We start from the raw sequence: 15,420 nt of genomic DNA on the forward strand, positions 1-15,420 counted from the left end.
TTTAAATGTTACACTCGTACGTGAAATGAACTCAAGCACGCACTAAAGAGACATATCACTAGAGGAAGGGGATCCTAGACCCGGCATGCTCGAGGCATCCTTAACACTGTTAATAAATACCCCAACCTCCAGAGGCGATCCGAAGAAGCGTCCCCCCTTTTCGTCAATCTAGAGGGATTTTAAATGTTACACTCGACTCAAGCTCTACTTCTCAAATTCGTTACTTTGAGGGGATCAAACTGAACTTTGCTGCTTCCCCAGGCAACTTTTATATAAGCAGATTAACCCTGTTCAGAGTCCTAATAAAAACAAAATTAATTTGAATCCCGAGTAGACTTGTAGAGACATTAGGATTTTTCGAGGCCAGAGAGATGAAAATTATGCAACGCCTTCGCCGGGAATCGAACCGCGGGCCTCTCAATTACACTCTGAATGTGCAGACCACCACACCACGAAGGCATGTCAGAAAGGCGGGAGAAATACCATACAGACTGACAGCTGACTTATCGCCCCTTATTAGTGAAATGTCTACTGTGGAGATGAATGTTTAAAACAAGCTTTTTACTGAAACTCGACAAAAAATGCTCAGTTTTAGGAAATCAATCAGCGCCGGGTGCGGAATCTATGCTACATAAAACATTCAGTTAAACTTAAGTAAATAAGATTTGAATTCATAAAGGAAAATCCTAGTAAAAGCATTGAAATACGTGAACAGAAAGGCGAATAATGCGTTAAAGCTGATTTAAGTAACTGATTTAAGAATTTGAGAAAGGTATAGGATGGAGATCAACGTCATTGCCGAGAGCCGTATCCTTGTTCATGTATGTCAACTAATTTGCCTCCTGTTGGAAGACGTGGAAAATAGAAGTGACAGTCAAGATAAAATAAGATAATGGGTTAATTATCATTAAACATTACAACATGCATTAATAAAATCTCTTGAATGTATGGAATGCATCTGATTAGATCTATGCATAGCATATGTTATAGATCAAGATGGCTTCTATTCTGAAGTTTGGAGTCATAACACATTTCTTTTAATTTTGTTTCATACTTTCGTAAATTTTATTCGTACATATTCATATGTACAATTTATGTACATATTCATATGTACAATGTATGTACATATGGGCTACATAAATTTCATATATCTTTGCCTTATTTACAGACTTATAAATTAGTATACATTTTTATCTTTGCCTTAATAAAAATTTCTAAATTAGTATTCATTTCTTTTAATCTATTTTTTTCTTGCTGCAATTGCTAGACATTCCGTTGTTATACGAAATTATAAAAGTTCTAGTCTTCGTCGTAAGCATCTATTATTGATATTACTATTAGATTACCTTAATTAGCTTTCGTAGTTTGTTCTTAACCCGAAGAATGACTCACGGAATTTTCATTTAATGTTTATTTCTCCTTTTATTAATCTTAGTTTTTACTTTTATATATTATATCGCCGATTTGCTTTACAATTCAAGTCTAAGGACAGTATAAATTGATTTTAAAATAATTTATCACGATGTAATTTTGTATTATTTGATTAAGATAAAGGTCACATTGATGGTATTAGAATGCTTCCCAAAGAAAACTGTTTATTGTTAACTTGCTCTGATTTTGTTCCCAGTTTCACTGTGTGTGGTTTAAAAAGTTGCTATGAAAACAGAGTTGAAAAACTATTACAGATGCAGTATTAGACTTTAAATTAATATTAAAATTTTCATTTTCATTTAATAGTCATATTAGCTTCGAAGTTCCAGCTTTTATTAGTAATTCCATGATTATTATTTTTTAATCACAATCATGCACAACAAGCTGAACTGCAATGCCCTGTACGAAAGCATATGCTTACTGTAGCTGAAATAGAATTTATCCTTAGGTGGCTATAAAAAAGGCACTACGTAAATTTTGAGCCCAAAGGGCGTTAGCCCAGAAGGGCTATTAATTTTATTTTGGCATTTTGCATTGCAAACTTAGATGGTTGAATCACTTTTCAAATTGCTACCATCAAATATATCGCCTTGTATTATATTTAAAAAAATTAAATAATGAAGAATCTGCATTTGTATGTGTATATTTCTCGCATTGTGATAAAACAAAGGTGTCTACAGCTGTCAGATTTTGAATAACGTAATCCTCCACCCGAATATGGGCATCTGGAAGCCCAAATTTGGAATTTGTTTTATTATCTCTTTCATATTTTCTAAAACCTTAACATATTTTTGATTAAAACTCAACTATTTCAAAGCGATCAATGGGAACACTGTATGAAAAAAAAAACATTTTTATATCCAACGCATGAGACTGTGTATCGAGAATTCTAAAGATATGCTCTTTTTAAATTATTTTGTGATATTGCTGTTGAACTGAATTTTATGGTTTAAGTGCGAAGAACATATATTTAACAAATAAAGATAACACAAAAAGCGTTAAAAGAAAGGCCTCTTTAGGCGTAATATAAAATGTGAAAACTTACAATTTTTTTTTCTTATTTCTAATTTTTTTTCGGTAAAATACTGTTTGCAGTCTGCCGTTTTTGCAATCACAAACTAATTTTCCGAAATACTTGAAACACTAGCAGAAGTCTGTAATTGGTTGAACAAAGGCGTAGAAGTTTTGTATGGAAATTCTGATTTAATTTGCTCGTGAAATCTTACAGATTTAAATAAAGCAAAATACATCATTGGATTATTGCTTGTTTCAACGAAAAGGAATGATTATTTGATTACAGATATTTTTAAAGAAATCTAGCCTTTCGCGTGTAAAATTGTTTTCTTCTTTTTTACTTTTAATGGCATTTTTTTCTTGGTGTAAAGTGTTGTTATTTAAATAAAATGCATCATGAAATTTTTAAAAAAAATGAGTGGGACTGCTAAAAGATAAGAAAATACTTTTATTTCAATATAAATGAAATTTCTCACAAAATTACAACTGCTTAGAAATTTTACATAAATGCATGCGCACAGCCTTTGCATAGTAATTTTTTTTTACAAACTTTTGTGTTTGTTTCATATTTTGTGTGAACTTTTGAACTGTTCAGTAAGTTTTTTTTACCAAACTTTTGTGTTTGGTTCATATTTTGTGTGAACTTTTGAACTGTTCAGTAAGTTTTTTTTTTTTTTTTTTTTTTTTTTTTTTTTTTTTTTTACCAAACTTGGCATCTGTTTTGTTGATCTGTTGTTATATCAAATGAGCAACAGAAATCTTCGGCAAACTCTGGTAGGTTGGACAATGATCCCATCACTCTGAAACAGATTATGCACTATTTTAAATTTGTTTGACGGTAACATAACATTAAATTTACTATCAAAAATTCAAAAATTTTACAGTAATTAAACAAAATAAAGCCTCTTTTAAATATGTAACGCTTCTTTTAAATAATAATTAATTTCTTATGTTGAAGAATTCCTACATTTCTACGTTTTCATCCACTCCGCGAGAAAATGCAGTCTCAATAAACAAGAAGAGAGAATCTAAATTTAGTAAGAGAGGGTTGTCAGTTCTCAGCCCGGAAAGCAGTGAAATCCTTTGTTCCTGTTAGTGCACTAACTATCTGGTGGATTTCATTTTTCACTTGTACGTGGTTATGTTAAAAGGTTTGTTAGTGCAGGAGTCAGGTTCTAGTCTATAAAGTTTTGATTTGCGAATATTCAACTATTACTGTCTTATCAAGCTACAACTTAAAGAAATATAGTTTTCTTATTCTTCTTAGTCGTAAAGATCAAGCTTTGATAAATATTAGTTTTGCACGTTTGTTGTTGTCAGTTTGTATTTTGTGACTTTACTAAGAAGGTAAGACAAGAAGTTCGGCATTATAAGGAAGCTACTCAGTCTATTTTAATTTTTTAAATTAAATTAACTCGGCCTGTTTTAATTATTTAATTATTAATTTTAATTAAATTTAACTCAGTCTATTTAATTATTAATTATCAGTCTATTTTAATTAATCTATTTTAATTAATAAGGAAGTTACTCAGTCTATCTATATGAATTATTACTATCTATTATAATTAATTTTATTAATTATAAGGAAGTTAACTCAGTCTATTTTAATTAATACTATTACAACTTTGCAAGGTTAAACTTAACAATCAGGTGGTTCTGAAAACCTTAGCATGTTTAATATATGTTACCAAAGCCACAATGGAAGTATTTCTTCTTAGATTATTGCCTAATATTTAATCCAGTAAATTCTTATTTTACTCACCTTAAATTTTGCGGAATGCGTGATCCGGCGAGAACGCTACGTAGTGTATGTGTTGGATCAGCTTTCTCACACCATATCTGAAAAAGACTGAATGTGAAGCATCCATAAATGGTTACATTTGTGCATATATATACAGAAAGATTAAAAAAGTAGTGCTTCTTAAGTACTTCTTAAGGCCTTCTTCTTAAGGGGAAACATGTATAAGAGTATCTCTCAATGTCTACCATGCCTTCACCTGGTTGTCTACAGGAGGAAGTATCAGGTACAGCTTGTACAAAAAAGTACATCTCATACGAGGTACACTTGGCATCAAGTACAGTTGACACGAGGAGTGTCAGGTACACCTTACACAAAAAAACTGGGACAGTTTCAGGACTTAATTTCTAAAATTAGACGTGCCGGAGTGCTATAGAAGGACCGTGAAGAAATAGGAAAACTAAATACCATATTTTCCGGTGTATACACTCATATATAATTTCAAGCTACATTTTTTAAATTTTAGGTATATTCGCTTTATAACGCGCATCCAATTATTCACGAAGAAATCTAAAAGAGAGATGTTCATTGCTCTTATCTTTTGAGGTCATTTATTAAAACATTTATCCTAGCCTTTCGAACAATGGTAAATCGCATTGACAAGCGATAAGAGGAACAAAATAAGTGTGGGCTGAATGCTTGAGGGAGTAAATATTTAGGAAAAGAGGGTGGATTGTATTCAATGCAGATGTCCCAAAGAATGCTACTGCAGAGCACTTCCAACTTTAATGAATTCGTGAATTTAGGAGCTGGATGTTTTCCCTTTCTATAGTCATTTGAAGGTGTGATTTAGTAAATCGCATTTGCTTTAGTTCAAATGCAGTTGATCTAGCGCTTCTTTTAATAGTAAGTAAGGCTTGCGCGAAAAGAAACAAACACAGTGCTGTTTTCAAATGGGAAGTCATTCATTTTGTGAAAGGAAATGGAAATCGTGCTACAGCAAGGATGTTTGGTCTTGGTGAAAGCTGGAAAGGGTTATTTATGGATCAGAATACTAGTGATGGTGAAGATGAAACAAAATTCGGTCATACGCCTGAAGATATAACGGAAGATGAACATGACGAACCCTTCATGTTATCCGATAGTGAAAATGTTTCATTTCAATTTTTAAATTTACCCATTGATATCAACATTAGCATTCGAAAGAGCTATTGGAAGTCTTTTTATTATAAGAAGCTTTTAGCTAAGTGGAATGAGGAATATGTTTCATCTTGTAATTGCTATGGTCACCTAAAAGGTATTTCTTTCTATTTACCATATACTGCATTCCGAGTGTTTCTTCTCTATAGGTTTAAAATTTCTCAGCTTTTATCTAGTTACGGTAAATTTGCAAGTTACCTGTTTCGTTTTAATCTAAGATCAAACAATTTATGTGAATGTTCCAAAAGAGTAACTCAGGATGTGGAACATTTGATTTTCACATGCCCTAGATTATACTTGCAGAACGACCTGAAAATGTTCGGAGTGACGTGGCCAGTAAACTTATCTGTTTTCGTAAAGTCCAGAATGCTGTTCTCTGCTTTTGTTCTTTTTGCTTATGCATGTAACTTTTAACGTTTTAGTTAACTTACTTCTGTAAGCCCTGTGCATCTGTGGTGCACGGGGAGTCTATATGTTTTCAAATATATATATATTTATTTATTATATAACAGTGGAGGAGAAGGGAAGGACAGTATATTATTCGTTAACAACCGGTTCACTAACAATAGCTAGTGCAACAAGAAGCAAGTGCTTGGCAGCGGGGGGTAACATTATTTGACGTTATATAATCTAAAGCCCGAAAACTTTTTGGAAAGCCTTTGCTAAGGATAAAAGTATTGTTAAAATGTTACGTCTAGAAAGCTTCTGACATAAGGGAAAATTTAGCAATTAATAAATTTCTATGTTACGAAACTCAAGATGTAAATTTCTGAAATTTCTCTACTTTCGACTTAGGTCGTAAAAACCTTGAATAGAGTTAGCAACATTTGGTTATGAGCAGTTATATGCAGCGGTAGCAGAATCAGCCATTTTCAGCTTCTTGGTCAAAGTATTCATCGAAACATTTAAGTGCTGAGGAGAAATGAGTAATTTATTCATTTTGCAGCATTTAGTTTACATTGCAGGTCCTATGTTACAATTAATGATATAGGATTAAATGTCATTTTTTATTTTAAGAGAATTTAGACGTGATTCAATATACTTTCTGCCAGCATTTTGCTCAAGCAGCATCCACTAATGTATATTTTAGCTGTTGACTTACGTTCTCAGCCCGCATCCAGAATAACTGATTCGGTGAAAATTTGAGTGTCGAAAGTTTTGGCTCCATTCTGTGCTGTACTACCCATGCTTGATACGCCTGAAATAAAATACCCAATAAGAATTAAACAGATGATTAGGCATAAAAATTCAAAATCGAAAGTGAAAGCTTCTGCAATAGCTTACGATAGCATGATAAGAGTATAGCAAAGTAGTATTTAAATGAAAACCGAAAGGAAATTTCTAAGATTGTCTTATTTGGGGAAATTATAAACAGTGTAAATAATGTAAGTTACCTAGAGGTTATTATTAAGTGAAGGCTTACATGGACTTGTCATATTAAGCACATCATTGGAAAAGTCTATGGTATCGCAAGCCAATTTTCTGTACTCATAGGAAACTATTCTGGACTGTTTTCTGAACAATAAGAGAAGGATATACCAATGCTCTATAAGGCCAATTTTATGCTACGTATCTGCAGCCTGGGCGTTAGTCGCAAAGGCAGACTTCTATAAACGTCAGGTAATGCAAGATAAGATTCTGAGAAGAATTGTAAATGTTCGTTATCTAATAAGAAACAAACTGATCTATGATGACATAAAAATCGACTTTATACTGCACCACACAGCTAAGCTCGAAAACTGCACTCAGCTGTGATGCTGCAAATTTTTTAGAAGTTTTTACGTACAAAATTATTCTAGAAGATATTTTGATCGAACCGTTTGCTTTTCATTTGCTTAGACATCAGAACTTCGTATCCTAACTTTGACTGCCGATGTCATCTCTATAAAGTCACCTATAAGGTACTGTGAGAGGACTTGGGCTGAACATAGATCAGCCAAGTGAGCATTTGAAACAACAACATCTATCTATCTATGTATATATGTTACGGTGAAACACCGAAATCTGGAGAATGTCGACTTTCACCGGTGAATGTCAATATTCACATAGTCGCTTGGTGTGTGTCCAAAATATTTTCCAAATACTCTTCTTTATGACTTAAACCGGTCAATGTCGACATTCACCATGTACTAATGGTGAATGTTGAACACATAAGAATATTACATTTTCTTCTCCGTAATTCGTCGCGAAAAAATTGGTCACGAAAAAACGCACTTGAGACTTAAAATAAGAACTTAAGAACATAAGAACTTAAAACACACTGTACATTCAAAATGAGAAAGGAAAATAATAGAAGTTAAAAACTTACTAAATTCCGTGATTCAAATCTTATTTATTGCAACAACTTAAACTATTATGACACTTTGAATTGCACAAGAGGCCCTTGCTTTTAAAACTGCATTTATTTGTGGAACACTTTCTTTTGAAATGACAGCGTGTACATATATACTCCTCTCTTTTCGACCTACACCAGAGCATATCTGTGATTGTCGACATACACCGGTGAGGGTCCAAATGTACAAGAATGTAATGCAATATTCGATCTTTCACCGACGTATTTGGTGAATGTTGACATTCTCCAATTTCGGTCTTTCACGGTAACATATATATATTATAGTACTGTTTTAGGTGGTTGAATGGGCAAGTGGCTAGTTTTTTAAAAAAAATAATGTAGCAGACTTAAAATACGGCGAACACACTCTATCAGGAAAAATATATGCTGTTTTTAAATATTTTGTGATTTCGCTGTTGAATGAATTTTATGTGACTTAAATGTGAAGAACGTGATATTTAATAAATAAAGTTAGCACATAAAGTGTTAATAATGAAAAGAGAGGAACACATTCTGTAAGCCATCTTACTACGAAAACTGAATGTCGATATGTTGAACTCAGAAAAGACTTAAAATAAATAGCAAATTGTATGCCAAGATTTAACACTGCATCTGAAATTTTAATCATACGCTTCTATACTGCTTTTAAAAGCTCTGTGATTTTGCTGTTGAATTGCATGCGGTGTAAATGCAAAGAAAATGATCCTTAATAACAAAGCTAAAAAGACAAATGGGTTAGCAGAAGAGAGTGCAAGAGCAGACTGGTAAACGGCGAACATAGCAACAGCGAAATTTTTGAACCGCTTTATTTTCGACGACTATGTTTTGTACCACGACGTTTTAGAACTGCGATGTTTTCTCTTTGCGATGTTTTCTCCCACGATGTTTTGTAGCACGACGTTTTCGCCTTGCATTGTTTTCTCCGCGACGTTTTCGTCTGCGATGTTTTCGCCGCGATGTTTTCGGCTGTAACCTTCGAATATACTAGTTAAATAATCATTTACATTTCTGTAACTGACCATTCTATTTACAAGTAAATGTAATCATTTTTCTTAAATGCATTGCTTTTATTTCATTATATTTTATATCTGGACACTGAAACATTATTTCATTGCTTCATAAAATTCAAATATTCCTTACCCAGTAAGCTGCTTTCAGACCTCCAATGCCAGATATTATTTCTTCTTCTGCCTTTCTTCCGTCTGCCTACGAAAGAAATAATTTCTTCAAAATATATACGTATCTGTATTCAAGAATTGTTACAGTTAAACAGTTACAACAGCTACAAAGGGTACTCAGGAATAAGTCCACTTTTAAAACCTTTTGCATTCTTATAACATTCTGCAAGACGCTTAGTTTGTATATATTCAAACACTTCAAAATCATTTTATACCGACTCAGATAACCTTTTCCCACTATAAGGTGACATTGGTAAAGCGGGACACCATTTACCGAGGGGCGGGATTCTTGATTAAAAATTTGGTATATATGGAGCAACACAAATTTCAAAGAACTCAAAAATAGTATTGTAATATGTATTTTTTTAATTTCAACATAAGTACAATTTACAAATATAATACATTAAAAATTACGTATAGTATTATTTTATTCTTTGGCATATTTTTCATTTAAGTGTATTCTCTTAGTAGATTGCTGTCGTTTTTTGTTGAATAACTTTTGGACAACTTATGATGTACAAGATCTGAAAGAATGATTATGGTTATTAGTATAAAAAGACATAAGTTCTCCTGTAATGCTAATTTTTTTCCTTCGTCTCCATAAATTGTTTTCCGAAAGAATTCTTGCATTTTGGAGGAAGATGCAGTAGTATTTAAATATCTCTTATGTTTCTGTGTCTCCGAGTGTTTTAAAATATCATTCTTAAACGAATTATAAATAAGTGCTGCGTGAAATAGAAAATTCACCATTACATTTCTCACATTTTACCATGTAATTGCTTTTCATTTTTTTCAAGAAAAGGAAATTCACTTCTTAGATCATCTTTGAATTTTGCATCCTTCTATTCTTACTCATTATGTCAAAAATCTAAAGAAGTAATTTATTATAAATTTATAATTTGTATTATAAATTTTTATCTATATATATTGCTTAAAATCACAGTAAGTAGGTACATAATTACATGAACATATTTTATTGTTAGTTTAAAAATTAAATTAATTTGTTTGGTTTAAAGTAACTATATTTTAAAAATTATTTTGATTTCAATCCTATATTTCTTTCTAAATAATAGCAATATTAACTTGTATTATTTTTCCTCTGAATTTGCCGTAACGTAAGTTGTAAGCGTTACTTTCAAGGCCGAAGCTAGACCTTTTGCCACCACTATAAAATATAAATAATAAGAGTACTGTCTCTTAAATTCAGCCAAATAAGTCCAAATAATAGGGGTCGAATTCTAACAACTGATCAACAATGCGAACTTTGAAAAGCTGGTCTCAATATGTTGCAGTTGCATGTAAATTGTTATTATTAAAATTTAACATTATAAAATTTATAAAAATAATATAAAACTCATATCCTGGCTAAGTAGCCACAAAACCGTATTCTTCTGCCGTTTCCTAGCTTGTCGTGCCTTTTTTCCAAAAAATCGGGACTTTTTTAAAACGCCGCGGGAGGCGGGACAAATTGTTAAAAATCGGGACGTCTGGTCACCTTACCCTATATCAATCTTTAAGCGAGAAAATTGACATTTCTCAGTAATTTCAAATTGACTTAATTTCTTTTGTTAGGAATACAAAAAGACCACATACAGTAAACTGAAAATGAACTCATTTGACTCGAATGAATTTATTGTGTGTTCTTACACGCAGTAAAAGAAAAATGAACTTATTTGACTTAATTTACTGTGTGTTCCTACACACAGTGTTCTTATACTAATCCTATCTTCACAAAAGTTTACTTGTGTACTCCCCTAGGCCTAATTTAGACTGCCTACAGTTTTTTTTAATCAAAACTCCAACTTTAAAAGTTAGTGTGCAGGAAAGAGCTAATCATATTTTCGTTTTAATCTGTGTTGGGTGTGCTACGTTAGTCATGAGGCCGATTATTATAGGCCAGGAGGGTTGCAGCACGCTGATATACATTTCATTTACATTTTATTACATTTCATTACACCATTAAGCAATCCAAGGTTTCATATGGAGAGATTCTGAGAAGTGCAAACTTCTATTTCACATCCATGAAAGAATGGACTTTATTGAAGAATAAAAGTTGCTTTGGTTCATTCCGGGCGAACGGTTGTCTGAACGAATGGGTTTGGGATTTTCTCCCTATATGACAAATATAAGCCATTTTTATAATTTAAAAACATTCTAACTTCTTCACTTAGACACATAGTCCTTCTGCACAGTTCGATATACAAATAAACAATCAGACATAGCATGAAGGATATAATTTCTATCTGCTTTGCAAGATATCATGAAAAATGACTGAAAAGAACTTGAAATACTTTCTGTAAATACGGAGATGTACATGTACGAAGTTCTGGTACTTCATGTAAAACTGTTTAGAGATTCTTTGCGAACCATAGTGGTTGATGGTCTTAGTAAGCCTGATATATGGCAGCTACTTAACTGTTTCTGAATACTAGCAATGATAAATAGTAACTTTCAGCTGCGGCTCTGTAATTTTGCCTTCACACTTAAGGAAACTTCTGGGGACATCTAGTTGTTCTTTACCTGTCACAAGTCTACCAATTATTAGCCACTTCTAACTTATACATTAGAGATATGACTAACAGTACCTGACCAATCTCAAACTTAAAATTTTACTTTTAGGATATGTGCACAGCATAGCATATGCTGCTTTAATGATTTGCACGTACTGGATTTTTTGCATATCATGGGAATAAAACCTTATTCATCAGTCAGCGTTCTTCCTAGTTGAACAACATGCCCAAAATGCCCATTTTACTACCCTTAATTGTATTCAACGAATGTTAGTCAATCTTTATGCAATTAGTGTCACACTCATTCTTTAATTTTAATGCCGGCAAATGATAATGATCAAATGACATAAATCTGTCTTACCTCACTTGTACCTATATAAATATTCGTATTAATTCTGTACTGCTTTACTAAGCATTGGGCGTTCTCTTTGAAACGTTTCTCTGCGTAGTCACTCCACCATTGAACTGCGTTTCCATCTTTATCAAGCTGCCGACCTGCAATGTTAAAATCAATATTGAAAGCAGCAAAGAGTAAATATTGTAAATGAATACTTAAATAAAATTAAAAGCTAAACTAAATAAATATGTAAGTTACTGAAATCCTAAACAAAACCCCTCTAAAAGTTGGAAAGAGACAAATGATTTTGTGCTAGGCACGTAACATATGACTCTAGAGATATTTGCATAAGTTACAGCAAAGCTTCAAAAGTTCCTAAAAGTTATCAGTTGGATTTATTAAGTACATCATAATTTATATCAATTAAATACATTATTAGATACCGTAATATGTTAGTTAATACATTACGTTGTACACGTAACTAGTTAAATACGTTGTCATTTAAAGTTCTTACGCTTTACCAAACAGCAGAGACTAAGACTAAAAAACTGACTGTGCGCGAAGGCACATGAAAGTTAGAGGCCAATATGTTCTGTGCAGTGTAAACACTTAAAAAATAGAAAAGCAAGGCTGCTTCAAGATTATTTCTTTTTCATGAGCAGTTTCATAAAAAAATAACTAAAAAAGAAGCTTCTCAATTTTATTTGAAATTAATCTTAAGCACAGCATTCCTGTTGTAAATGATAAATCTACTTTTATAATGAACACGATTGGTTCTGAAATATTCTAAAGAACTGATATCATCTCTTAAGCTCCTTAAGGAGAAATAACGGAAAAGACTAGTTTAGAAAAGAAGTTCAAAGTATTCTTTCGTTGACAGACTCTGCTTTTCCTTTTTTTTTAAATTTCTTGTACGAAATAAAGGAAATATTAAAATCGTGAAAAATTTCGGGTATCATATATCAACCGCTCTCGAAACCAATTAAATGAAGGTTTTGTGTGACGTAGGCAGAATAAAGGACTGTGTTTGCCAAAACAGATTGTAAAAGGATATAAAATGGATTCAGAAGAAATTCATTTCTGGACGTCTGTACGTACGTACATACGTGCGTATGTATCTCGGATAACTCAAGAACGAGTAGCCGTAGAACGCTGAAACTTTGTGCATGAAACTGTACCAATATATACTTGTGCACCACCTGTTTTCGTTGCAATCAGCAGCAGCAATCGTATATATATATATATATATATATATATATATATATGTAATAACAAAATTCTATAGTCAAGAATACACTTAAAATTCTAACTGAATGTTCTTTTCATTTTTTAATAGCGACGGTCTTCTTAGTTGAAAGTACGTGGAATTAAATGCACAGCCCCCGTAGTCAAGTTGTTTTACCCGCCTTTTCTACACGTACAGTTATAGAATGTTCTGGAGATATTTAAAGCGAACTGGAATGGCTGTCGTGGCTGACGTCATTTCTTGGAAGCTCCCCTTTCCAGAGGCTATAAAAGAACTCGCAAAGGAATATTGGGGTTATTTTCTTTAATGTAACGATGCAGCAAACTTCATACAAAAAGTTATTAGGAATTCTTTTTTATTTACTCTGGAAATATGATTTTCGTAACTGCTATTTCTCCTGACCAATAATAAATGGATCCTGTTTCTTAAACTTATCGTGTGGTAATTTAAGCTAAGACTACATCTATATATCTTCACCAATCTATTTATTCCGAACAAAAGCTGGTACATCACATATGTATACAGGGGGATTCTAAATGGTTTTTACAAATTAAGAGGGGCGATAGTACCCATCTAGACCTGGAATAATTTCCATAGAGCATAGGGTCGCAATCGACTCTGAGAGGCAGAAAAGAGTTGAAGTTGGAAAATTACAATTCCAACTTGAACTTACAACAGTGTTGGGAAAGCGAATGAACGAGACCAAAAGTGAAAAGGGCTCAAAATGCCGACCACGTGTGTCGCTGCACAGTTGATATCGGCGAAGGAACGACTGCCCCACCCTCTCGAAGATTTCTGGCGTCGTGTTAATTTTGTCAGCGGCAACAACGATTATCTCCAAGAGATCTTCAGCTGAGTCTACAGGCGTCTCGTACACTAGAGATTTCATGTGCCCCAGAAGAAAAAGTCCCGTGGGTTGAGATTCGAGGAAGCTAAAAGGTCCGCGACGTCCGTTTATTGTGCAAGATATATGGCATTCAAAACGTTACGGACCGTGACGGAAAAATGAGCTTGGTCTCCATCGTGCATAAACCATGTGTGTCTCTGGATGGGAAGCGGAACAACCAGCAATAAGCTGCGAAACACTTGTTCCAAGAAGATACGGATTGTTGCTCTGGTTAAACTCTGGTTGGCTCTGGTTGGCAGGATGTAACGACCTACCATGTAATCACCTGCCTGCGCAGACGTTAACGGAAAATTTATGCTGGTGTTTATAAGGGGTAGTGCAGAGGGGATTGCTGTTATACCAAACGTGTTGATTGTGCACGTTGAAAATGCCACGTCTGCTGAATGTAGCCTCATAACTAAATAATATTGATATAGGAAATCGTAGATCTTTAGTCCTCATTTCAAGCATTCATTACACAAAGTTTGCCCAGCACGAATGATCATCTGTGTCCAAGGATTGCACTTTTTGCACTTGGTAGGGGTGCGTGCATTCCTCGTATAAAATGCGCCACACCACTGCTGAGAAATACCCATTTCGTATGTCACCGCTCGCGTACTTGTGGAAGGAGTTGCTACATATCTAGTCAAAATTCGGCCTTCCATTTCTGACTTTCGCACATTTCGCGAACGTCCTGCATTGTCTTTTGAGATGGCAAAATAACCGGTTTCTCGCAATCTTCGATCAATACTGGAAAAGGTTGGATGACTTGGAAACAGCTGTTCGTGCAATCTTCGTGCTTCGCGTCCATTGCCTTTTGCTTCACCGTATGTGAGGTGAATGTCTGCCAAATCTTCGTACATGTACTCCGCCAGAGCATCCAGGAAAAGTTTCTGACGGTGTTATCAAGGTGATACTTGAAGCGATGATGTTTTGCCGTTTTCAAGCACACCGTTTGTTCTGATTGGCTTTCTCCGGTACCAACTAAGAGAAAAATGCTGCTGCTTCTCAGTTCAAATTTGTATACGGTTAGTTCTTGATAGTCTTAAGAGATAGTCTCTTCTTTCTCAACGCATTTCTATTTTCCGCTTTTCTGCCTCTCAGTGGAATGCGACCCTATGTTCTATGATAATTATTGCTCTACTGGATGGGTATTGTCACCCTTCTTAATTTGTAAAAGGAATTTAGTATCACCCTGTATTTATACATTTTCCCACTCTGTTACCTGGTTAGGTGAGCTTATTTAATTGAATGAGAAATATGTGTCTTAAAACTTCGAGGAAAAATGTTTAAATGAAATGCAGCACAAAATGTGTATAATTTAATAGGTCATACAAGGTATTTATGTGGTGTGCACATAAGATTGTTTTGCTTATTCACATAATATACTTCAGCATAACCTTTTAAATTTTCTTTGAATAATGGTATTTTCGTTACTTGAAAAATTGCTAGCCATATGAAATTGTCCAGAAAGCATCCTGCAAGAAATTAAAGAAGAATCACATCTTCTCTCTCAGATTTATAAACATTTCTTTGTTCACAAGTTTC

At 33.6% G+C, this 15,420-nt stretch overlaps 1 protein-coding gene across 1 annotated transcript; it reads right to left on the reverse strand.

Moving 5' to 3' along the window:
• Positions 1–2,956: 2,956 nt before the first annotated feature.
• LOC118184889 (endothelin-converting enzyme 1-like) lies at positions 2,957–14,735 on the reverse strand. Its single transcript, XM_085812408.1, has 6 exons — positions 14,492–14,735; positions 11,765–11,898; positions 8,856–8,921; positions 6,486–6,581; positions 4,208–4,284; positions 2,957–3,245 (listed from the first exon to the last, which is right to left on the reverse strand). The coding sequence occupies exons 1-6, from the start codon at positions 14,733–14,735 to the stop codon at positions 3,146–3,148; spliced, it is 717 nt and encodes a 238-aa protein (XP_085668534.1). The 3' UTR covers positions 2,957–3,145.
• Between the last annotated feature and the right edge of the window lie 685 nt (positions 14,736–15,420).

The sequence above is a fragment of the Stegodyphus dumicola genome, chromosome 3 (genome assembly GCF_044657685.1).
Source record: "Stegodyphus dumicola isolate Sdum_Otavi_A_Nest chromosome 3, ASM4465768v1".
Classification (NCBI taxonomy): Eukaryota; Metazoa; Arthropoda; class Arachnida; order Araneae; family Eresidae; genus Stegodyphus; species Stegodyphus dumicola.

Excerpts from the sequence above, each read along its gene's own strand:
- LOC118184889 (XM_085812408.1), bottom strand. The coding sequence starts at position 14,735 with ATGTACGAAGATTTGGCAGACATTCACCTCACATACGGTGAAGCAAAA. Across the intron at positions 6,582-8,855 it reads GTCTGAAAGCAGCTTACTGG|GCGTATCAAGCATGGGTAGT; the intron begins GTAAGGAATATT and ends ATTTTATTTCAG. Across the intron at positions 4,285-6,485 it reads TCTGGATGCGGGCTGAGAAC|ATATGGTGTGAGAAAGCTGA; the intron begins GTAAGTCAACAG and ends AGTCTTTTTCAG.